The 27,891-nt window shown below is 39.0% G+C and overlaps 1 protein-coding gene across 2 annotated transcripts; it reads left to right on the top strand.

Annotated features, from left to right (window-relative positions):
• On the top strand, window positions 1-27,865 carry LOC117324392. Of its 2 annotated transcripts, none has more exons than XM_033880236.1 (3): window positions 1-258; window positions 677-1,504; window positions 25,799-27,865. In XM_033880236.1, the coding sequence occupies exons 2-3, from the start codon at window positions 761-763 to the stop codon at window positions 25,958-25,960; spliced, it is 906 nt and encodes a 301-aa protein (XP_033736127.1). In that variant the 5' UTR covers window positions 1-258; window positions 677-760; the 3' UTR covers window positions 25,961-27,865. The 2 variants fall into 2 exon arrangements, 1 of the variants encoding a protein (XP_033736127.1); XR_004531973.1 differs by lacking the exon at window positions 25,799-27,865 and adding an exon at window positions 4,066-5,921 and having other exon boundaries at window positions 3-258; window positions 677-3,861.
• Window positions 27,866-27,891: the final 26 nt, after the last annotated feature.

Raw genomic sequence — 27,891 nt, 5'->3', positions numbered from 1 at the left:
ACATTTCGCCGGAGGTAAGAGCGTAAAGCTTACAGGGTTATTGTCGACCTCTCTAATGCGTAAGTACGTATACGGTATGTAAACAAAACAAGACTGGGGAGTCGCAGGTGGCAGATCGAATATTATAACCACTGCCTGCACTGTACGATTGCACGTTTATATTGACCTAAACTTTGATGGTCCTACGGCCGAACGTCCCAAGGATAGTAAGGAAGAGAGTGTCGATCAGCCCAGGGATGCAATTCTAGCCAATCTGGGGTAGGTACAGGTGGAGTGATATAGATAACACAGCATGTAGACTAGCATGTACTGTTTAATATTGGAGAGAGTGATGGATCGAGGATCATATACACTACAGATACTATATCGTTAGATACGGTCGTACTCGGAATAGTAGGTAAATTCCAACACATAAATCTGATAGAACCTGTATGCTATAATTATTTATTACGAAATGATGGACACGGTCTATATTTAGGTCTCTGATATTAATAGAAGTAATTTACTACGGATCAATGCTGGTTTCACTATAAACTTGTGCATACGTATTTTCCTTAAATGTATACGTAGCTAATATCGGAAACATGTTATATATGTTTCTGCTAATATATATAATATAATGGGCATGCAGTTATTTAGACCAGGAAAGCAGTAATAGGGTTGTGTTCTATTGTAGGACTTTGGAACCGTCTATGTCGACCCACTTCTCGAACCTGGACGTCCTCGACATGACACCTGAGAGATAGACTGACCCACAAAAATGTGGAAGAAAATCCGGGAATCAACCTCGGGGATTAATCTAAACTTTATTTCCGGTCTAATGCGTAAACGTCGATACGCGAAATTCGAAACTGACGAAGATGCAAGTAAACATTTGAATGGTCATCTTCATGATGACAGGGACAGTGTTCATCTCAAACTTGACCAAAGGGATGCAGAAAATAATAAAGTTTCATGGACGTCAACAAGCTCGTGTTCTAAACGGCGAACCGACGAAACAACGGATATGTCTACGGTAGACGCCGGTTTCCGCAGGGTGGAATTAAAGTGTTCGGACAACAACGGGAATAGAAATTCTAGGAGGCCTTATAACCCAAGACTAAGTGAACCTTTTCTGGCTGATTACGGCTCCACAAACATTCACGATGAGTCTATCGATTCGTTGTATGGTTACGGAAGTGACGCTTCTGATGGTGATGGCGTAACTCATCACGAGTTTTATGAGGCGCGAAAAAACGGAGTAAAAACGCCATCGTCTTTGAAGGATGATGTCACAGACTTTGTACATAGTTTGGTCCAAAAACGCTATCAGAAACTAGACGATTCGGAGGAGGAATCGGAAGATGTGGTCGATTTTGACCGACGAGTGTCGGAAAGTAACGGAAGTAGACGACGTTCGACACGTTCAGGATCACGTGATTCCGATAATCAAGTATTCCATAGCATAAAGGACATTACCCCAAACTGGGAGGATAAACCTAAGAAATCCAAGAAAAGAAGAAAGGTACATTTACTAAGATTCTTACGTAGAGCTTCTTGTCTGTCCACGGGTGTCCAGTACGGACGCGCGGACAGGTGATGCACACTATATAATCAGAGCTTGATGCACTAATTGGTATATATATGATACAATGACATAAATGCTCAAAAGTTTAAAGAGGCCTGTATGTAAAAAAAGGTCTGGTTTACAGAAGTTTTCTCTTTCAATAGTGTTTTTTACTTTAAATCATATTTCGCTTAAAGGCTGTTTAATTCGAGGTTTTTATGCCAAATTTGTTACATTTTGAGATCTAAATGTATTTGATTAATCCATAGATAATGAATGATGAAGTAAATGAGAATAAGTGAGGCTGGAATTTTGAAATACCCCAAATGTACCTTTTTTTTAATGGATAAAGTAGTTGCGTTTAATAATTTCTTGGTTTGAGACAATTGTCCCTAGATGTGCCATATATAGATAAGTCTCTGACAACGTTTCACTGAATTCAAAAGTGGAACTGGTGGAAGATTTGTGTTCAGGATATCAAGTGTTACTTTGTAGTACAGTACATTTATATACAGGATATCAAGTGTTACTTTGTAGTACAGTACATTTATACAGGACAGCCAACTGACATGCAACGCCAAAACACTGACAGTCCAAACGCCAACTACGCTAATAGTCTGTGTTCCCAGGACTAGAAACGTTAATTACAGTAACATAACGTCATTTTGGTACTGTATTGGTATAATGATACACGTCACGTCAACGCTTTATATACACGTGGCAGCCTTAGGTTCAGGTTATGTTTTCAGGAAGCTATTTCGGTAAATACAAAATCCAATAAAAACTTTATTCATTATATAATTTGATAAATAGAATATTTAAATGTGATCTTCTGCATGTTTAAATATGACCACAGACGTCTATACATCTGGTTAGTATTTATATGAACCCAGGCTACTATGACCTGATATGTAGTAGGAGTAGGGGCTAATTTATTTTTCTACTAACCAGATTCGATGCCGACGCCTATAATGTGACTTATTGCTCACGTTGTCAGCTTTAATTTATTGTCATATGTAATATCAGTATGTCTGTCACCCAGATATTGCATTTCATAAGGCTATGAATGCATTCTGACGACAGATCAATAGGTTAGTATACAATAGCACTGTTATATTAGGTACATGTTTTATGGTGTGTACCTGACACTATTTACGTAAGAAACGACAACTCTTTAGTAGAGATTGATGTTACACAGTACATCATTATACCAGTTTTTATCCGTGTGATTTATTTCGCCATTATATATAAACAAACATGTATAGTTCACTCGATGTCATATACCACCCCAGACATTAGGCTACATAGTGTATTAGCCATGTTCTGACTTAACATACAACACTGAAGTATTCAGTGAACGGCATGCATTTTTACATTACACCCAGCAACATCGCATTGGTAGAATGCTGATCACCACTATGTATTACGACACTAAGATTAGATCTCAGGGACTGTATACGTTTGCGTAGTTCTATAAATGTGCTTTTGAAAAGTGTTCTCAATCATGGCATGGTTGCTAGGGTATTCAAATAATACGATATTTTTGCTCTTTTATACAATGGTTGTTTAGTGGGGTCATGCGGTTAAGGCTATATTAACTGTATGTAAAAGAAAACATTGCCTATATTATGAGTCCAACGGATACCCCTGCAAAGGCTGCCAAGTAATATACACTGTACAATTGTATATATTATATATCAAAACTACTAAATGGAGTCATTGCTGTCAAACAGTTGGCATATCGAGACGGAGGAAGACAGTGAATCAGCACACACGTTTAGTCCCATCAAAAATAGCTTCAGAGCAGATTGGCCAGCATTTTTTTTAATTGAAGACGATATCTTTGAACGTTCTGAACTATTGCCAACATGGCCGCCCAAAGAGTGCAATGTGTTCTGATGCAGACAAATTGTTTACGTGTGCTTTTATTAGTGTTATCGACAGGAAATGAATTTTATATTTTGTCCACCGGATGTGACGTCATAGCAGGGCAAATGATATTCCCTGCTGTAATGATAAAAAATTGACATTGAATTGTACACATCGACCACAATAAGTATTCTACGTTTTATGGGCTCATATATCAATGCTAAAATTTGATTCTCTTATTGCTTTTAGACTGCCAGTAGTCCTATTACCATCAACGAGTTCAATTGCATAAGTTGAAACTTCAGTAAATCAGCATTAAATCAACATCACGTATAGAATAAATTAAAAAAATTACGATGTTTTTTTTTAACACTCATCGTCTAATAGTAGTAATACTGCAATACATTCTTGGGTCCCTACGATTATCGAGTCCCTGTGGTTATCGGGTCGCTGTGTTTATCATACCCCTGTTATTATCGGGTCCCTGTGATTATTGGGTCCCTGTGATTATCAGGTCCTTGTGTTTATCAGGTCCCTGTTATTATCAGGTCCCTGTGATTATCAGGTCCCTGTGATTATCAGGTCCCTGTGATTATCGGGTCCCTGTTATTATCAGGGCCCTGTTATTATCAGGTCCCTGTGATTATCAGGTCCCTGTTATTATCGGGTCCCTGTGATTATCAGGTCCCTGTGATTATCAGGTCCCTGTTATTATCGGGTCCCTGTGATTATTGGGTCCCTGTGGTTATCGAGTCCCTGTGATTATCGGGTCCCTGTGATGATCAGATCCCTGTGATTATCAGGTCCCTGTTATTATCGGATCCCTGTGATTATCGGGTCCCTGTTATTATCGGGTCCCTGTTATTATCGGGTCCCTGTGATTATCAGGTCCCTGTGGTTATCGGGTCCCTGTGATTATTGGGTCCCTGTGGTTATCGGGTCCCTGTGATTATCGGGTCCCTGTAATTATCGGGTCCCTGTGGTTATCGGGTCCCTGTGATTATCGGGTCCCTGTTATTATCGGGTCCCTGTAATTATTAGGTCCCTGTGGTTATCGGGTCCCTGTGATTATTGGGTCCCTGTGGTTATCGGGTCCCTGTGATTATCGGGTCCCTGTAATTATCGGGTCCCTGTGGTTATCGGGTCCCTGTGATTATCGGGTCCCTGTGATTATCGGGTCCCTGTAATTATCAGGTCTCTGTTATTATAGGGTCCCTGTGATTATCAGGTCCCTGTTATTATCGGGTCCATGTGTTTATCGGGTCCCTGTGATTATCAGGTCCCTGTGTTCCTCTTTACACTGATTCTATACATGGCTTGGAATCCTATATTGGAGGTCTGGTTTATGTAGAAAGGTTCAGTTTACACGCGTGTAATATACCATGTGCAGGGAAAGATTAACAGTATTAATTATCAATGTGAATGTTAGAGGGGAATAGGTAGACACAGTAGATGTACAGCCGGGTCTCTCTGGCCGTGTGTGTAATAATACCACAGGCGGAATCAGCCACATGGCACAGGTCACTGGGTTACTAACCGGATAGATTCCTAAAATAGTTCGCTTCTGAAGGAGAGAAATCGCATGTATGATATTTTTGTACTTTCAAATCCCTCCAATGTGAAGGAGTTCTGAGCAGCTTTAATTCGTATATAAGTGTGTTGTTTGACAATTTGCCGAGTTTTTGTGAGTGTGTGTGTATTACGTATTGTATGTTTCTATATGCATCAGTCAGCATTTTGTGGAATGGCAACTGTGATACTTCATGGAAGTCGATTTAAATATTGACCATGGTGATCTATAATCACCAATATATGTAAATATACCTAAACCATTCGGGAGTTGAATCTCAACAGTCACAAATACGTGTATCATTAATTTGATGGTCTGAATTACTGTCTACTTTGATATTGGCCTATCTATGATCCACGCTAGTGTCGAGGGTCCCCACCTCACCTCAATCTTCTCGCTCCAACTCGCCTCTAACTTTGCTAACTGCCATTTACATTGTTTATTTTTCTCTTATACATTATCGTAGCACTGATCTTACCCAACTGTATATCCTATATATGGTCTTTAAAATATCTCTTCTGTGTTACATTTAGCATTTAACGAAGTATTTTTTAGTATTCTCGATTTCTCGTATGTATTTACTGTCAAGAGAAGTCATATTATATCTTCTACGTCCTTTCCCTGCCATTAACATATTAAAGGACTGACCACAGTTCATTATATTTTCTCTGAGAGTTGCTGGAGTATATTTGTGTGTCAGTCCATATTGTGGCCGGTTTCTGTGACCTGTATAGCAGTTTCTGTGACCTGTATAGCAGTTTCTGTGACCTGTATAGCAGTTTCTGTGTCCTACCTTCAGCTGTTCATTGTACCTAGATTTCTGGATCTTGGTAGAAAATTTGTAAGGAATATGAAGTTTTTTTTTCACTATGTATTAATATTTAAGATTTTGTAATATTTTTATGTTGTTTTATTACCATGTATTGCACTTTTTTTTTTAAAAACAACAATACAATGTTTCAAATCACCTGTTCGTGTGCGTCTTTAATTATCGTTGCATGTGCGGCGTGATAACAAGGACAACAAATATAAAGAATCACTTACGATTTCACCTTCTTATAACCAATCGCTAAACATCATGTCACTTTAGAACGAATTAAACATTTTTATGAGCTTCTGGCGAAGAGCGGGGTCAGCGTCTACCTATTTTTAGGTGCTGTAAAACAATCTGGAGAACGGTTTGGGGGCCGCGGTGGCAGAGTGGTTAAGATGTCCCGACACTTTATCACTAGCCCTCCACCTCTGGGTTACGAGTTCGAAACCTACGTGGGGCAGTTGCCATGTACCGACCGTAGGCCGATGGTTTTTCTCCGGGTACTTCGGCTTTTCTCTACCCCCAAAACCTGGCACACGTCCTTAAAAGACCCTGTCTGTTAAAAGGACGTTAAAAAAAACAAACCAAACCAAACCAAACCTAAAGCGGTCATCACCAAATTTCGCTAAAACAAATTCTTTCGGAACTCTCGGGGGAATCAAAATGTCGCTTATTTCAATGATATATCCCGATGAGTTCAGGATGGGACCGGAAATAATTTTTCCCCAAAAAAACGCTAACAACATACGTGACAATCTTGTCTCCTTCCGGGAAGTATTTGTTTGTGAAATAAGTAATGTGATTCACGCCTTTACAGTTATATGATCGCACAACGTTCCACGATGTGCGCACGAAGTCTGCACGATGTGCGATATGTGCGATACAGATCGTGCAGGAAAATGTGCGCACGATGGGCGATTGGAACGGTACATGTGCGATAGGTATCGTGGTAGATATAAAATGAGGAATGCATCATCTAATTATTTAAACGTGTGGAACGATTGTAAAAGATATACAACGATTAACATTTTTCGAGGCAGCTAATTACCATATTTTTGTTGAAATATATGCAATAATTATTAGGAATGAAACTAAATACCGATGTATAATTAAATAAGTTATCTAAATTATTTTAAATAACTTTATATAATTTGCTCGGACGTCGTCGAGGACACCTCTAGGCCTAGGAAAGTCGAAGAAATGTGTATTCGGCGATATTATACAGTCTATCTAATACATGTAGAACTAAACAACAGATAAAACAACTTATTTTGAATAGAAACATTTTTTTTGTTTAAAAATTCATATTATATGTAATTTATGTATCAAGTAAGATAAATAATCGTAGTGGAGTCCGTCTACCATTCTGGTACATGTACACGTAGATGTATCACCAGGCCGTCGAAAACATCACGAATACTTGCGAAACAAAATGACGGTACTTAAATGGCAAAAATTAACAGGTCATACATGTTCCATGAATGAAAACAATTGTTATGCAGCACGTATATATAATAGCGACCATCTTGTATCATAATTTTTATTTTTTTCGTATATATGTTTTCGTATAACTAGTTATTTCGTAATATTTATAAACCTATCGTTAGCTGTGCGGTTTACATCGCACAGTTGTGCGGTTTGTATCGCACATCGCACATTTGTGTGCACGATGTCTGCACGATGTGCGCACGATGTTTTTGGAACGTTGTGCGATCACACAACTGTATATGTTTGAGGACATTTGTTGAATTTAAATAAATTACTGAAAAAAACTATGTTTGAAGACATTTGTTGAATTTGAATAAATTATAGCTTAAATCGTACACAATGACCTGTTTTATCCCTGATTATTTCGAACTATTTTCTGTGCAAATTATTACGCTTGGTCCCTGGTTTGTATGAGGGGAGGTATATACACTCTAGTTGATGCGACATTGGAAAGTCACTTCGAGCTCTTGGTTTGATAAAAATGGCCCTCGGTCGTCGAATACTGTTTTAATATCGAATTTTCCAATTGGAAATCGATAAGTAAAATCTTCGATTACATTCGATACTAAAATGAAAGTTGAATACTTCCGATTGGTTCGTCAATTCCGAGAAATAGGCCACGCAAAAATGGCCGTGCTTGTTGAGTTGGTTGAAGTGATTATGAGGCGAAACCTAACATTAGCTTGTTTCCGCAACAGAGATTCCGATATCAATAAAGAGGTTGTATGTTTTAAATCAGTCGATAGTGAAATGCTTGTACAAAATATAAAACATGAACGTACGCGTGCAATTCAACAAGTCACCGGAACAGATAAGGTTGGTCAATTCATCGGGAACAAATTAAATTTCCGAGACGAGTATCTTCTAACGAAAACTGGGAGAGTATAATTCAGAGGAATCTTATATATAGGGAATGGCAATGTGGTTTATCAAGAAACATGACGGACATCACGGATTAATCGATCAAAGAATTAAACTTAATCATAGTATGCCAATTCAAGTGAGGTTTAAAAACGTATTTTTTCACTGTTCATGATCAGCACAACTTTAACGCAACTACAGCCTTTTTAAAGTAAATAAAATTCCTTAAAATGACATAGGATAATTATCAGTAAAACATTCAGGAATGCACTTTAAAAACAATACAAATGTCTTCTTATGACATGCCATTTTATATTTATATAATAATTGCTTTTCTCCTGTATTTCAATCCTTCATAGACAGCACCTATGAGTGGCCTCGACAATTTAATTTAAACAACTTCTTCTCAATAACCAAGGGGCCGAAAAACCTGCTTTTGGGTCGGTAGCATGTGGGATGAAGGGCTACCAAGTTTGTTAAAATGAATTACCTTGACCTACATCGTTGTCACAGAGATCAAATATGCTTCAGACGACTTCTCAATAACCAAGAGACTCAAAGACCTGCCACTGCATCTAAAGGAGACTGAGGCGAAGGACTACTACTTTTGTTCAAATGACTGACCTTGACCTACATTGTAGGTCATATTGGTCAAATAGGCTAAATTATTTGAACTCAGTAACCAATAGGCCCAGAGACCTGATATTGGGTCTCTAGTAAGCTGACATGAAGGACTACAAAATTTACTTAAGCGAATTAACCTGGCCTTCTCTTATACTTGAACAAAGTGGTAATCAGCTTTGTATCTACATAAATGAACTTGATCAACGTCAACGTTGCATTAGAAGCAGGTGAACGATACAGACCTATTGGGCCTCTTGTTTAATCATAAAAACAAGAATCAATGAGAATATTAGCACAAACATCTTTGCCATGCCGTTGCGTCCGTGCATTCTGAAACCATAACCTTTAACGAGATATATAGTGTATGGAATATGACGTCATTGTGTTCATTTCCTGTGGAATAGGCACTGTTTCAAGAAGAATTTATCGTGACAATTATCACTAATCATTTGATCCCGACTTGTATACCTTACATCATCATGGCATGTACTGGAGGAGTATCATCCTAAACTGTCAATAATGCGATACAGTCCAATCTATGTTGTACAATATAAAATGTACCGTACGACAGTGCGATCGAGTACATCTCTGACCAATTATCCCGGGATTGAGGAAACTTTCTCCATTCTTTCATTAGTGTCCATCGGATATTTGACTGTTTAGACGGTAACCTCTTTCTCGACCCAGTGTTTGTATTAGGAATGAGTATTGGCAAAAAATACATGTGGACTTCGTTCACAGGACAAGCATCCTACCAGTAGACTCGGCTAGTAAGGTAACCTATAGGGTCCTACTCTCGACTTTTAATACATCGGAGACATACGGTGTAACGTCAATTACATCTAGTCTGGATAGGTTGTATCAGTCGGTACCGTCATATAAATGTCTGTGACCGCTTACATGTATAGTATCTCGCCGTCGTCACTCCATCATTCCATGTACATTTGTAAATTCTATCGCGTTAAATCAGTCGACCGGTACTGGCTGCGTTCATGACTACTACTTAAGGTCAGGGCCGCCATCTTGGTCAGGATCCTGACCAATTGGTCAATTCGATCAACGAATCGTTAACTTTGGTTTGATTGAAGACTCGATTTCTCCTTTGTTTGCAAGGTTACGTGTGTGAGATGAAGAGACGGAATGGTTTCGTCATAGAGGCATTCGGCGTGGTTAAGGTATAGGAATGCATGTAGGTCTAGGTCAAAAGCGTTTTATTTCAAATTCAACGGCTTGTCTGCTTGAAACAACCATATTTGATTTGAACAGCCACTACGCAACCGACGGTATGTATAATTGTTTTCCGTGGACACACCAATGATTATTTCGACTATTCACCATTTCATGCTACACTAGAGAAAAGCGATTGTAACAAATATAAATTTGTGTTTTGCCGCGAAAATTCCCAGGCGCCATTTTGAAAAGGAATATCCTCATGGCCTATGAAAGTATTAGCCAATCTAAATGGCAGGATCGATAGCTATAGCCCTGAACGGACGTTTTGTCTTCGACGTCGAAGCCTAGCGGAGAGTAGAAAACTACAACAGGCAATCCAGTCTAGTCACGTCATCTCTGCATAGTAAATGACCAACCTCTACCCAGACTTGTCGTCCCTTGTGTTCCTTACACTCACAGTAAGGAACGACAGCCCTGGGTAGAGATTGAAAACATGACGTCACCGCGACTGCGTCATGTTCCGTCTGGTAATCGCTGCATTTAAAATGACGTCATGGTCGCTGATAAATGTAAAGAATCTGCATCGGTACATTCCCTATATGCTGTCTTGCCTTCTACATCTCTAGCACTAGGACGTCGAGTTGCCAAGTTACAGTCCCGCGAGGTGGTAATCCTGTTGTAGGGCGGCTTAGCTGTCATAGACAGATGCGGCATCACATACAAGTCGCGTGCGTTAATTCCATTAATGTAAGTTTTATGGATTTAGTTTATGTAGAACCGATAGGTTAATTTGTCTGTTTACCTCTGTTTTACAACACTACCGGCTAATTTCGGAACGCACGTGGATCGAAAGGTGACGTCATTTATGATCCATAAACCGGTTGACGGTCGCTGTTGCCCTGTTAAATATGTCCGCATATAGATATACCAGGAATATACGTTAGGGCTATATAAGATTTTGAAATGTGGATAGTCTTGTCGTCTGCTGTAGCTGTATTTATAAAGTTGTTAGCATTTCTGGAAATCGTCTTACGATTAAATTAGAGGCTGAGTCAGCGTGTCCGCGGCTACACTGCGTAAGACAGTCAGAAGACAGATAGAAGGTGTCAAGCTAAAACACAATGGCGTCTGACCGTCAAACGAACGAACAGTATCCGGAGTCAGACCGTCAAACGAACGAACAATGTCCGGAGTCAGAACGTCAAACGAACGAACAATGTCCGGAGTCAGACCGTCAAACGAACGAACAATGTACAGAGTCAGTCCGTCAAACGAACGAACAATATCCGGAGTCAGACCGTCAAACGAACGAACAATGTACGGAGTCAGTCCGTCAAACGAACGAATAATGTCCGGAGTCAGAACGTCAAACGAACGAACAATGTACGGAGTCAGACCGTCAAACGAACGAACAATGTACGGAGTCAGACCGTCAAACGAACAATGTACGGAGTCAGACCGTCAAACGAACGAACTACAGTGTCAGACCGTCAAACGAACGAACTACAGTGTCAGACCGTCAAACGAACGAACTACAGTGTCAGACCGTCAAAAGAATGAGATACGAAGTCATACTATCAATCACGATATGGCCGAGTCAACTGGTCAAAGGAACGAGACACGGAGTCATTCCATAAATCACGATATGACCGAGTCAAACCTTCCATAAATCACGATATGGCCTAGTCAACTGGTCAAAGGAACGAGACACGGAGTCATTCCATAAATCACGATATGACCGAGTCAAACCTTCCATAAATCACGATATGGCCGAGTCAAACCTTCCATAAATCACGATATGACCGAGTCAAACCTTCCATAAATCACGATATGGCCGAGTCAAACCTTCCATAAATCACGATATGGCCGAGTCAAACCTTCCATAAATCACGATATGACCGAGTCAAACCTTCCATAAATCACGATATGGTCGAGTCAAACCTTCCATAAATCACGATATGGCCGAGTCAACTGGTCAAAGGAACAAGTTACGAAGTAATGGCGGAAAACGATTAATGGGCACAACAATAGACAGGCCGATTTCCATTGTTGTGTTCGAGCAAAAATTCACAAATCTGGTATGTTTTAGGAAACTAAACGTCGGCAGCTCTGAATTATTCAATCAGTATAGAATACTAAGGTGAAGTATAGTTAAGTGATAAACCAGATATCAATTTGACGTTTTAACAAGAATATATTTGTAAGGGAGTAGATTTGTATTCGTTACAAAGTGTTTTTATAACTATATTCATACATGTCCCCCAAGGGTTCACACTCAAGTTTTCTAGCCTAGCTTAAGCTTCACGCGCGTCAACCTTTAGGACTCAGACATGTTTTTTTCTCTTCTTCATTAACATTTAATACTCGATATCACTAGGTAGTCGGTCTATACATGTATATAAACCAGTAGGCAGTCTATGTACAGTATATACATCAGGTCCCGACTCTTGCAGACCCGTTATTTATCAAACAATGGGCAGTCGACCTCTGTGATGTGAAAGAGTTCACTAAATCCGTAAAAAAAACCTCGAGACACATTCTGCCGATAGCAGAAATAGCAGATATCGGTACTTCAGTTCTATCATCACAACCATGACGCCACTGACAGCCGAACTATCTAATACGGTACCAAATGGTGGTATTGATTGGTAAATTTGACAGCCAGCACGCGCGCTGTTCGTTCGTAGGTGGTGTCGTTGTGGGGTTAAAGTCTCCGTCTGGGGGAGTCCGCCGTCCTAACATACATATATAGATAGACACGTCACGTATGTTTATCTTAATCACTAGATATATAAATCAGTATTAAAAAGCCGATACACTAGACGTAGGATTCGGGCAGAACGCCAACCTTTTTTATTCTCGTCTGAAATTCGGAATGAGTATAAGTGTGCTGTACTTGATTGTGAATCTGTGACGTATACTGTCACATGAGACCTGCAATTCTACAATGCATGTCGAGTTTCTGTCACGAAGACCCAATCGGGAACTGTCGGGACTCTCCGTAAACGAAAAATACTCTCTTGTTTGACGGAAAGTATCCGACGATTTCCGTTTTAGGAAGATTGTTATTGATACACGTGTACGGTAGTGTTATCTACTTGTTACTGGATTACGTAGGAAATACCCACTGTTAACAACATGTCGCACAGACAGTGGCCTAAAGTCAATAAATACAAGATTGCTTATGCAAATATATGTAGATATTACTATATTCAATGATCTCATTAAGCGACATTGGCTTGCTGGGGACTAATCGATACAAAATAATATGACTTCCGTGTAACACGCGAAACGGCTCCGCTAGTGTTTAATTTCGCTCCGACCTTTCTTTCTCTGAGGCTTAAAATATGTCGAATCATAATTGCTCGAAGGAATGTTGTAGTTAAAAACCATGTCCAAATGGTGTCAGGCGTACGCGGTTAAGATTTACCGGAACTTAGTGGCGACAAACAAGTCTCGCAACATTCATTAACATCACCAGATCGACCAGGGCCACTAAACCCTTCAAAACGCCACTGGTAGTCTTCGGTGACGCGTACATACCAGGGCCAATAAACGCTTCAAAACGTCACTGGTAGTCTTCCGGTGACGCGTGCATACCAGGCCACTAAACGCTTCAAAACGCCACTGGTAGTCTTCCGGTGACGCGTACATACCAGGGCCACTAAACGCTTCAAAACGCCACTGGTAGTCTTCCGGTGACGCGTACATACCAGGGCCACTAAACGCTTCAAAACGCCACTGGTAGTCTTCCGGTGACGCGTGCATACCAGGGCCACTAAACGCTTCAAAACGCCACTGGTAGTCTTCGGTGACGCGTACATACCAGGGCCACTAAACGCTTCCAAACGCCACTGGTAGTCTTCGGTGACGCGTACATACCAGGCCACTAAACGCTTCAAAACGCCACTGGTAGTCTTCGGTGACGCGTACATCTATTGGTTCACATTATCCTCGTCATGGTTTTTCATTGTAGATTGGGAAGGTTTAGGTTGTTTATTTTCGTTTATATCTATTTTTTTCAATTTGAATTTCTTAAATCTGAAAATAAAATTAGTATGTATTATCCCGCGTTGATAGATTTGCAGACAATTATAATTTGATCGGTTTTAACGAGAGATCCGAAATATAACTGCGTCTATATATTTTAAAATAGCGATGTGAGACATTGATATCACACGAAAGTTTAGAACGAGAGATTATCACTAGGACCTTTTTTTCTGAGAAAAAAATGAGGAAAGCGTTCAGTTTTGTCATCCCATTGATAGAATTCTAGTAACAGGTTCTGATAACAAAACTCGGGATCAATACGGCCTCTCACAAGTTCTGTTGTACAGTCTGATGGTGGCACGTATTGCAATCCTTATTGTGACGCATCATCGCTACATGTCGGCAAACTCCGTGAAGGCTTGAGCGAGCTTGGTCGCAAATGGCCGAGATGTTGCGATTGCCATATCATGTAAGGCGATAGTGGAGTATATATACCAACGAGAGTCATTATTGATACAAAGGTGCATTGGATTGGGTTCAAATCTAGAAACTTTTACTTCCGGTTCCGTTTGGAATAAAGTCTGCTTTTTGGTTTGTGTCGTTTGAAAATGATTATTTCAAACTATGTAATGTTATTCACTAAAACCTGGCTAAATCGACAAGCGTGTCTGGGGCTCTGTAGACGAAGACCTAGTTGATATTAACAGTGGCCAGACAGATTCAAAGTGGGTTTGTAGTAAATAGAAACAATTTACAGACAATACAATGTCGTAACGCAGTTTGCTTCGGAACAACGGAGTGGACAGTAGACACGTTTCCAGTAATAATGACATTACATGTACCGATCGTAACACAGGAGTTATAACCGTTGCGCTGTTTTGTTAAATAGGACTTTAGGTTTCTACAATTGATAAAACTGCTTGGTCCATAACAGGAAACGGACTTGGATCAGTCTCTGATGACTGATAGTACGATCACAGCGACATAATGTGTTGAGACTTCACGTGAGCCCTTTGTTACGTGAACACAACAGGAGTGTATAATGTGTTGAGACTTCACGTGAGCCCTTTGTTACGTGAACACAACAGGGGTATATAATGTGTTGAGACTTCACGTGAGCCCTTTGTTACGTGAACACAACAGGGGTATATAATGTGTTGAGACTTCACGTGAGCCCTTTGTTACGTGAACACAACAGGTGTATATAATGTGTTGAAACTTCACGTGAGCCCTTTGTTACGTGAACACAACAGGGGTATATAATGTGTTGAGACTTCACGTGAGCCCTTTGTTACGTGAACACAACAGCGGTATATAATGTGTTGAGACTTCACGTGAGCCCTTTGTTACGTGAACACAACAGGGGTATATAATGTGTTGAGACTTCACGTGAGCCCTTTGTTACGTGATAGCAACAGGAATTCACACATATGTCGAGACTATATTAAGTTGACTGCAGTGGGATATAGACCCGAATGACGACCAATCGCGAACTTAAAGAACTAAAATGTCTGTATCCAGTCTCGTTCAATTTCCCAGGGGAAACAATTCTGTATATGACTGATTGCAATTTATTGACTTTCCTCGAGAGGAAGGTCACGTATTGAAACGGTTTAAATCCTGACAAACCAATGACAAACGTCACTGTTGAATAAGCGAAATCTTAAATATGATATTTCTAGCTTCTAAATGGACCGCAACACAGGCTTGTTGGTGACGCATTGCGTCGTATGCTACTTATCGTCTAATCATAGATTATGAATAAGTATAGTTTGGGGAGTAAATATAAATTGGAAATAAGTAAAGATTGAAATTAAGTATTGATTTGAGAATAGATATAGATTTAAGTATAGATTGGGAATAAGGATTGAAAAGGAAAAGGTTTAGATTGGCAATAAGTATTGATAAGGAATAAGTATTATTGAGAATAAGTATTAATTGGGAATAAGTATAGATTGGGAATAATTATTGGTTGAATGTACATGTAAGTATTGATTGGGGATAAGATATAGATTGGGGGATATATATAGATTGGGAAATAAGTATATAGATTGGGAATAAAGAAATATGTTTAAAGAAAGCTGGAAAAGGGTAACTTATTCTTTTCGGGTATAATGTTTAAGAAAGGTGTGGATGTAGATCTGATGAGCTTATTAAATGTAAGAGTACACTATGCCATACAATCTACTGGCCAACGACTGAAGACTGAATGGAGCCATCGTTTCATCACGAGACCATCATACTACACATGTATACAAACATCCTACATACCAATATATATATATATGTATATATGTATATGGACATCGCTGTTAGAATACTAAGCAGTATATATATTACAATTCTAAATCTAATGGAAGTTTTGTTTTTAATAACATTACCAATAACCATATGGGGTAAGTAAACATCTCGTCGACTAGAACGCCCCCTGGTGTGGACGAAAGGAAAGGTAACTATGACCAGCAATTTTGTATTGCTTGTTTTTAGAAAGTACTGGTTGGTATCGTGTTGTGTTGGTTATTGTACGTCTAAGTATCTTTTCACTCTTGCCAGATATTTATTGTATTTGTATGCATGTTGCTTTTGCATGAATCTGAATTGAATGTTTTCAATATTAGTGCATGCCGATTTTTAGATATTGTGTAACTTGAGGCAGGACAGAAGTCTAACCTGGTCCCCATATGAGGTTATAATCAGGCGTTGTCACACATCATGTGATAATCAGGCGTTGTCACACGTCACGTGATAATCAGGCGTTGTCACACGTCACGTGATAATCAGGCGTTGTCACACGTCATGTGATAATCAGGCGTTGTCACACGTCACGTGATAATCAGGCGTTGTCACACGTCATGTGATAATCAGGCGTTGTCACACGTCACGTGATAATCAGGCGTTGTCACACGTCATGTGATAATCAGGCGTTGTCACACGTCCTTTACTGGCCGAGGCAATGTAGCACCTATAATATTCATTTTGGACTGACTCATGTACAAATAATGCTGTTATGGACGTAAACAGATACTGTCAGATTGGATATTGTTCCAAAATCCCTATTAACTATTTTTAGCCCACCATCATCAGATGGTGGGCTATTCAAATCGCCCTGCGTCCGTGGTCCGTGGTCCGTCCGTCCGTAAACAATTCTTGTTATCGCTAATCCTCAGAAAGAACTGAAGGGATCTTTCTCAAATTTCATATGTAGGTTCCCCTTGGTGCCTTGTTATGCATATTGCATTTTGAGACCAATCAGAAAACAACATGGCCGACAGGCAGCCATCTTGGATTTTGACAATTGAAGTTTGTTATCGCTATTTCTCAGAAAGTACTGAAGGGATCTTTCTCAAATTTCATTTGTAGGTTCCCATTGGTGCCTAGTTTTGAATATTGCATTTTGAGACCAATCAGAAAACAACATGGCCGACAGGTAGCCATCTTGGATTTTGACAATTGAAGTTTGTTATCGCTATTTCTCAGAAAGTACTGAAGGGATCTTTCTTAAATTTCATATGTAGGTCCCCCTTGGTGCCTAGTTATGCATAATGCATTTTGAGACCAATTGGAAAACAACATGGCCGACAGGCAGCCATCTTGGATTTTGACAATTGAAGTTTGTTATCGCTATTTCTCAGAAAGTACTGAAGGGATCTTTCTCAAATTTCATTTGTAGGTTCCCCTTGGTGCTAAGTTATGCATATTGCATTTTGAGACCAATCGAAAAACAACATGGCCGACAGGCAGCCATCTTTGATTTTGACAATTGGAGTTTGTTATCGCTATTTCTCAGAAAGTACTGAAGGGAAATTTCTCAAATTTCATATGTAGGTTCCCCTTGGTGCTTAGTTATGCATATTGCATTTTGAGACCAATCGGAAAACAACATGGCCGACAGGCAGCCATCTTTGATTTTGACAATTGGAGTTTGTTATCGCTATTTCTCAGAAAGTACTGAAGGGATCTTTCTCAAATTTCATATATAGCTTCCCCTTGTTTGAAAAGTACTAGAGGGATGTTTCTCAATTTACACAGATTAGTAAAAGGAAGGGAAAAATAGAGAAAAGATCAATCTGACATGGAACCTATAAAGATCGTTCAATGGTGTGCGCCAAGATCCCTCTGGGATCTCTTGTTAATGTATCAATTCACCTGAACTATGTTTCCTTTTATTGCACTCACGATTTGCATTCTAATACTTCAAGATGCCTTTAGATTTTATTGTCACCTCGAGTAAATCAAAGAGCGATACAGGCCCAATCGGCCTCTTGTGCTACAACACCAAATATTTCTGTCGTTGATCTATTGATCATGACATGACGGCTTTAGAATGCCAGGGCGATGTGAATGCTGTTCGATATTAGGTCGTTCCGGATGGGTTTAACCTAGCATATTTATGGGCTGTAATTTGCCTGCGTGAAGGTATAATGAGGTGTGATCGTGATCAAGGATAAGTAAAAAAGGGCGTGACCATTACCCCAACGGCGAACAACATCATCACTCTTAAACTATGTGATATCATGTAGGTCACTCGAGAGTAAATAAATAAACGCTGTTGTGAGTTTCATTAAAACCACAATTAAAATAATCGACTTTCCAGGAAAACAATGATCACATCTTTAGTTCAACAAAAACTGTAAATTTATTTTAAAATGTTAATTTTGAATAATTACAACATACGTTGCGTCCACGAAAGACGAAACAGCGGTATAAGTTTTGCATGCATTGTTTGGTATATTCTATTGTCTATTCGTATATCAAGGAGCAGTTCACTTCTGTCCTTTGTACCATCCACAATACACGTGTTTCCGTCATTTTTGTGTATATTTGTCCTTGAACTTTCTTTTTGGTTTGACGTATTTGCTACCCAGATCAGCAATTCGATTCTATATCTATATTCTATATCGCATCATAGACCGAGCGTTGCTTAGTTTAATGTTACAGAAATGGACACAACATTCATGGTGTCAGAATGTTATCAAGATGATCATTGATGACCGCATTTATCGTGACGTCATTGATACTTCGGCGGATGTACAAATTGTATTTAACTATTTAACACCGTCGTATATGGATGACAACACATATATCGAAACATTGATAAAATTTCGACATATCTGACCATACAGCCATAAATAATGACATACATCAAAAGACCAATTTACTCATTCTCTAATCCTTCGAGCATTTCGCGGCCATATTTGTTATTAATGTGAATCACATTATTAAAGTCTCGTAGGAAACTATTTTAAGCACGAGGATTACCTTGCAATTTTGTGTCACGCGAGATCTCGCCAAGAACGCGGTTATTAGTCTACAAATGTTTGGAAACTGGAATCATAAAATGGGTGTTTTATGTGTGTTGACATTTATCCCTGTATGGTCGTGTATGTCTGTATGGTCGGGTTTGTCAAACAATAATCGATGTTTCATCATTCATTGTGTGCTTTATATATTTTGTTCTTTTTAAAACGCCCGATAAAACACCAGAAATATTAGTATTACAACTGTAGGATCGTCTGTACTACATGTCCATGTGTATATGTGTTCATAACATTTGATGAGAGTATCAAAAGATACCGTACAGACTGATATATGTACGATGGATGTAAACACCGAAATTGGCGGTACATCCAGAATGATTGTTTTCCAATGATTGCACGTGCGATTTAAATTTTTACATGTAAGCGACCTGAAAAATCTTGTTTCTTAAAGAATCGATTTAAATTGAGTCATACGGCCTGCGACATTACTGTCGTCTCGCCTTACCCTAGCTGAGAGCTCGTGCAAGTAAGGGTGTGTGTGATTCATGTCCTGCATGCAAAGCTCTCAAAGAGGACGACATGACGCATGCATTATATATTACTCAGTGTCGGGGTAAACCGTTGATCAACACTACAACGTGTCAGCATCACTAATCTGCTATAGTGCACTTTGCATGTAATTTCTAAAACCTAAACTGTTGAGAATCTTGTGAGATGTAAACAACGAAGTTGTGTTGGTAGACTACAACGAATCCGGCATCTTGTTAAAATAGATAAGCATCAGTATTGTGAATCTGGGCGGTACACTTGTATTGCAACTCGAACTATATCCCTGTGTAGGGAGGGACACGTGAACTATAGCCCTGTGTAGGGAGGGACACGCGAACTATAGCCCTGTGTAGGGAGGGACACGCGAACTATAGCCCTGTGTAGGGAGGGACACGCGCGAAACAGTGTAACAGGAAATTTAACGGAGATATTCATATTTAATCCTTTATAAAACGGAAATGAAATTTCCTCGTTCCAAATTAGATATGAAAAAAACATTATTAAATTTACATACATATTGATATTTTAGATAAGTATGTTTTATGTTCTTGGGACATATATTGTGTTTGTCAATTTAAACACAAAAGATTTTTTTATTTATTTTCATAATGTATTTTCAGACAGTTGAGAGGGACTGTAATATTCCTTACAGCGCTTCAATGTCATACCTATGACTATATATTTGTCAGTTATATATTCAATGTCACACATATGGCTGGATATTTGTCAGTTATATCATCAATGTCACACCTATGGCTGTATATTTGTCTGTTATATCTTCAATGTCACACCTATGACTATATATTTGTCAGTTATATCTTCAATGTCACACATATGGCTGGATATTTGTCAGTTATATCATCAATGTCACACCTATGGCTGTATATTTGTCAGTTATATCTTCAATGTCACACCTATGGCTGAATATTTGTCAGTTACAATATCTTCAATGTCACACTTATGACTGTATATTTGTCAGTTATATCTTCAATGTCACACCTGTGACTATATTTGTCAGTTATATCTTCAATGTCACACCTATGGCTGAATATTTGTCAGTTATATCTTCAATGTCACACCTATGACTGTATATTTGTCAGTTATATCTTCAATGTCACACCTATGGCTGACTATTTGTCAGTTACAATATCTTCAATGTCACACCTATGGCTGTATATTTGTCAGTTATATCCTGATTAGTTGATGACTTCTCGGGGTTAATTTTAAGCATGTGACTGGTAGAAAAGCTTGACTTTCTGAAACATGGGGTACCCGCTCGTTTTTATATTTGTGTGGTCCATATCGTCTTGTGACCCTGTTTCGAATCCCCTCGGTTCCTGTTAAATGGCGTTCTCTCTTTGTTACTTTTTGTATGCCGATTTTGCTCTCGATGAGGGAATTCAATATATTCCGTGAACATGATAATTTTGTATATTCACAAACTTGTATTTAAAAAAAAGATTGCAAGAAGCATTCCAATTGCCATTTAATATATTTTCAAGACATTTCTCAAAAATCCAGTTTTCATCAAACGAATTTTAAAACGAGCACGAATTGAAATGTGTTATTGACTTGGTAAGATAATCAACTTTTGTGTACTCAATTCAAAATCGATCGCTTTGTTGTCAGCATCATGGTTTAATATATATAAGTCTGTTCGGCTTGTACAGACGTGTACTGTAAACAATGGAATTAGCTCGTCGTTGCTGAAAACAAAATTAGATTTTCTACTTATTTATTAATGAATTTTAAAATTAAAAAGGTGTAACTTTTTTAATAATCAACAAAACCGAAACCTAGTCACTTGAACAGCGTGATATCTTTGTTGTGTGCTACAAATTAATTTGGAACACAGTCGTCCATCATTGCCACACTGTGGTAGCGGAAATTACATCGTTCCTGGGTTCCTCATCTCTCGACGCTGGCAAGAATTGAAGGCCTTTTTACTTTGAAGCTCAATATATATTTCTAAATATACAGTACATGTGTTTCACATTGGCGCGCGCAGACATATTTTATGGTTTCCTGTTAAAGAGAAGGAATTAAAAAGAAAGCTATGCCAATCAAAGTGATTAGATCTGCACTTTCGTTGCTCGACACATGTAACCGCTTTAGCAACAAAGATGATTAATTCGGTTTAACGTTCCCTCCTGTTTTATAATCGCTTAAAATAAAACGAATCCTCTTAGTTAAATTGGATTTGTGAGCGAGATGGAAGAAAGAGAAGAGGTCGGGCCCAGAAACCCATCATTACCGGCGTCTGGTGTTAGATATACAGATGGTTTTAGCAATACGTTGTGGCAACCGAACGATGTACATTAGTTTAGAGAAAATTATATAGATTAACTTGAGATACAGGAATTAGAGAAAATTATATAGATTAACTTAAGATACAGGAATTAGAGAAAATTATATAGATTAACTTAAGATACAGGAATTAGAGAAAATTATATAGAGGTTAAAGGTTAAAGGTTTTAGGTTGGTTAGAGTTATGGAGGTTACAGATGTTAAGGAAGTTACAGCCAGAGTTACGTAAGTTAAAGAGACAAGTTATAGATTACAGTGGTTGGTGAGATTAAGTGGTTGTGGAAGATCACTGATTTTACAGGATTTGGCGTGGCTGGCAGGTTGAAGGGGTCCAGAAGCTCGAGATTATAGAGGTTATCGGGGTTAAACAGGGATTGCAAAGTTATATTGGTAAGAGAGATTTCAGCTTTTATTGAAGTTAAAGGGGTGATGAAGGTGACAGTGTTAAAGGAGAAATTAGAAGTTAATTTACAGAGGTTCGTCAGGTTAGCCAGATTACACGGTTAAAGGGATTGAAAAGGTTAACAAATGTAAAGTCTAACCGGTAATGGTTTAAACAAGAGACAGGGCATGGATTGAAAAGGTTAACAAATGTAAAGTATAACCGGTAATGGTTTAAACAAGAGACAGGGCATGGTTCAATTTAAATATGAACTTTCGGGAAATTATAATGATACTTTTCTAATTCATCAGGAACATATTACATAATGTAATGTAACTCTAGAGATTTATATGTAATATAAACCTAATATTCCAAGAATACCTTTCAGATTTATTCCATGTTATCTCACCAGAGCGTGTGTAGTTGTACTTTGTCGGGTAAACTGGTTTTGTTATATAAGGATGTAAAATGACTCCCTTCCTTGCTGTTGTATTTTACTGACTGTAATCGCTATTGTTTCGTGTTTCTTTGTACAGTTTCTCTCGTTCTATTAAATGTTGTTCTTCTGAAACTAATTGCTTTATGTTTTACAATTCTTTTACTTTGGAATGAATGTGTTTCACCGTTTTTCGTACTTCACGGTTGCTGTTGCTGATATCATCTTTAAAATGATTTAATTAATTGTATGATGCATGTTCGCCTGATACATTGTAATTGAGGATGCCGTTTGTTTTCTTATCGTTGATGTATGAAATAACTGACTTATTCGCCACGACACCGGGAACTGGTTAATCAATGACTTCTCCGTCACGACACCGGAGAACTAAACAATGACTTCTCCGTCACGACACAGGAGAACTGGTTAAACAATGACTTCGCCGTCACGACACAGGATAACTGATTAAACAATGACTTCTCCGTCACGACACAGGAGAACTAAACAATGACTTCTCCGTCACGACACAGGAGAACTGGTTAAACAATGACTTCGCCGTCACGACACAGGAGAACTAAACAATAACTTCCGTCACGACACCGGAGAACTAAACAATGACTTCTCCGTCACGACACAGGAGAACTAAACAATGACTTCTCCGTCACGACACCGGAGAACTGGTTAAACAATGACTTCCGTTACGACACAGGAGAACTAAACAATGACTTCTCCGGTCCGTCACGACACAGGAGAACTAAACAATGACTTCTCCGTCACGACACAGGAGAACTAAACAATGATTTCTCCGTCACGACACAGGAGAACTAAACAATGACTTCCGTCACGACACCGGAGAACTAAACAATGACTTCTCCGTCACGACACTGGAGAACTAAACAATGACTTCCGTCACGACACCGGATAACTAAACAATGACTTCTCCGTCACGACACCGGAGAACTGGTTAAACAATTACTTATCCGTCACGACACAGGAGAACTGATTAAACAATGACTTCTCCGTCACGACACAGGAGAACTAAACAATGACTTCTCCGTCACGACACTGGAGAACTGGTTAAACAATTACTTATCCGTCACGACACAGGAGAACTAAACAATGACTTCTCCGTCACGACACTGGAGAACTGGTTAAACAATTACTTATCCGTCACGACACAGGAGAACTAAACAATGACTTCTCCGTCACGACACAGGAGAACTGGTTAAACAATGACTTCTCCGTCACGACACAGGAGAACTAAACAATGACTTCTCCGTCACAACACAGGAGAACTAAACAATGACTTCGCCGTCACGACACTGGAGAACTGGTTAAACAATTACTTATCCGTCACGACACAGGAGAACTAAACAATGACTTCTCCGTCACGACACTGGAGAACTGGTTAAACAATTACTTATCCGTCACGACACAGGAGAACTAAACAATGACTTCTCCGTCACGACACAGGAGAACTGGTTAAACAATGACTTCTCCGTCACGACACAGGAGAACTAAACAATGACTTCTCCGTCACGACACAGGAGAACTAAACAATGACTTCTCCGTCACGACACAGGAGAACTAAACAATGACTTCCGTCACGACACCGGAGAACTAAACAATGACTTCTCCGTCACGACACAGGAGAACTAAACAATGACTTCTCCGTCACGACACTGGAGAACTGGTTAAACAATGACTTCTCCGTCACGACACAGGAGAACTAAACAATGACTTTTCCGTCACGACACAGGAGAACTAAACAATGACTTCTCCGTCATGGCACAGGAGAACTGGTTAAACAATGACTTCTCCGTCACGACACTGGAGAACTGATTAAACAATGACTTCTCCGTCACGACACAGGAGAACTAAACAATGACTTCTCCGTCACGACACAGGAGAACTAAACAATGACTTCCGTCACGACCCAGGAGAACTAAACAATGACTTCTCCGTCACGACACAGGAGAACTGGTTAAACAATTACTTCTCCGTCACGACACAGGAGAACTGGTTAAACAATGACTTCTCCGTCACGACACAGGAGAACTGGTTAAACAATGACTTCTCCGTCACGACACAGGAGAACTAAACAATGACTTCTCCGTCACGACACAGGAGAACTGGTTAAACAATGACTTCTCCGTCACGACACAGGATAACTGGTTAAACAATGACTTCTCCGTCACGACACAGGAGAACTAAACAATGACTTCTCCGTCACGACACAGGAGAACTAAACAATGACTTCCGTCACGACACAGGAGAACTGGTTAAACAATGACTTCGCCGTCACGACACAGGAGAACTAAACAATTACTTCTCCGTCACGACACAGGAGAACTAAACAATGACTTCCGTCACGACACAGGATAAGTGGTTAAACAATGACTTCCATCACGACACATGATAATTTGGTAATTGGTTAAGAAACATGCAGGTGCTTGGCACAAAGATCCATATGTGTACATGTATAATACACTTATATTGTACTGATGCATATTAAAATAGATAAAATCATCTCTGTAGGTAAAGGCCGCTAGTATATTTTCAGGTCATTATATATACGGACCGTGCAGTTGGAGGTTTGCACCAAGACACTGTAGGTTATGTAGCCTATGGCTTTAAAATATAAACATAGAATGTAATTACTGCATTTACATGTATTTAGTACGTATTCATCCAAAACTAATATATACCACTTAACTGAACACTCAGTTCGAACGATTTACATGAAAACTGAGAACACTTGTTTTTAAATTACTTTTCAGAAAAAAAGTTTAAGATTTATTGTATGTTAATTTTCAAAACATCATTTCTTGGTAAATAATACCAGTTTAATGAATAAATTGCAGACGATGTCTACATTTAGTTACTTTAGGTCCCTATCAATTTGTTGACATAACTTATTTTTCTCGGCAGACAGCCAAGCGAGCGAGACATGCCGTCCGCTTTGCGTGGAAATGGACGAAGAGAGGGTTCATGGGATACGCCGGCAATATTGCGTCAGCAAGCAGTTTCTTCATGGTATCTAGGTCTGGGCCGTATACTAACCGGAAGTACTCTCACCGGAAGTACAAGTGAAGGTAGCCAGAGACGACAAGGGACACATGGATTTGTGAGAGTTAAACAGAAATAGCGGGGATATCAAAACATATCATTTTAAAAAGAATACAGAGAAGTACTTTTTTGGTGCAGAGTAAGCAGTATAAACTATTTCGTTGTGTGGGGTATAAAAGGAAGCATATTATTTATTTGTTTATTTATTTGTTTTTCAATTTTGATATGTATTTCTATAATAACAAATAATCCTTGACTAAGATACTGATAGTCCGAATGACTTTATCCGCTGTAATATACTGCCAGGGACGGATCCGACCCTAACAAGACCCGCCCTTTACATGATTCGCCCCTAACATGGTCCGCCCCTAACATGATCCGCCCCTAACATGATCCACCCCTAATATGATCCACCCCTAATATGATCCACCCTAACATGATCCGCCCCTAACATGATCCACCCCTAACATGATCCACCCCTAACATGATCCGCCCCCACCCCTAACATGATCCACCCTAACATGATCCGCCCCTAACATGATCCACCCCTAACATGATCCACCCCTAACATGATCCACCCTAACATGATCCGCCCCTAACATGATCCACCCCTAACATGATCCACCCCTAACATGATCCACCCCTATCATGATCCGCCCCTAACATGATCCACCCCTAACATGATCCACCCCTAACATGATCCACCCTAACAAGACCCGCCCTTTACATGATCCACCCCTAACATGATCCACCCCTAACATGATCCGCCCCCACCCCTAACATGATCCACCCTAACATGATCCGCCCCTAACATGATCCACCCCTAACATGATCCACCCCTAACATGATCCACCCTAACAAGACCCGCCCTTTACATGATCCACCCCTAACATGATCCACCCCTATCATGATCCACCCTAACATGATCCACCCCTAACAAGACCCGTCCCTAACATGATCCACCCCTAACATGATCCACCTGTGACAATGTATTAAAAGCGAATAGAATAATTCGGACAATCCTATTATCTGCTGTGTAGATATTAAAATGATAACTATCAAACTTGATTTCATGTCACTGTTCATATTAATAGTAATTTTACTCGTTCCTAGATTGATTACTAGTCATAATAGATAAGGAGCATTTTGTAAAAATACATTTTTCCTGTGACGATTCGGATCGTGTAAAAATTCATGAAAATAAGGTTGATTTTCTTTTAATCTAGACATTCATAGCGCAACAAGTGAAATGTAAAAGACAGGAAAATAAGGATAGGTATAAAATAGATCAGTTCGCGTATCTATCGAGATAATTTTAAAGTTCTTTTTATAATGTTTTATTTCTCTTGTAATCAAAATATTGTACATGAAAAAAAACATATTTACAGCACATTCCATAGAAATAACATTCCATGAGAGGCTATATTACATGTAGACTTACACAAGCCCCAGTGTTATTTAATCTTGCGATATAACCAACATGAACTCATGCGTACATCAGCAATATTAACATAATTTTGTATTATATCCTTGAAATCCTTTTCATTAATTCTTTTTTTTTTAATTTATATATTATTTACACTTTTGTGAATCCATTGTTTATATATTGTATTATTATTTGTTAGATTTATGAGAGATCAAGTGGAAACACCTGTGTGCATGCTGTTGTAGTATAATCCAATTGTCCATTAGAAATGAAATCCTTTTCAGTAATTTTTTAATTTTTAATTTTTAATTCTTATATCTTTGATACCTTTGTGAATCCATTTTTATGAATTGTATCATTAAAGAATTAACATTTGTTAAGATTTATGAAATGTTGATTATCCATAGTACATGTATTTATTTATAGATACTTTCGGATATACATATACATGTATAAGTATTGTATTTTACCTGTGATACACGTATGTGTGTTTTTTTTGTTTTTTTTTTGTAGCTCGTCTCTTCGAAGA

This window comes from Pecten maximus, chromosome 3, assembly GCF_902652985.1.
Source record: "Pecten maximus chromosome 3, xPecMax1.1, whole genome shotgun sequence".
NCBI lineage: Eukaryota > Metazoa > Mollusca > Bivalvia > Pectinida > Pectinidae > Pecten > Pecten maximus.
The sequence above is the reverse complement of the archived record's forward strand: the minus strand, read 5'-3'. Positions and strand labels throughout refer to the sequence as shown.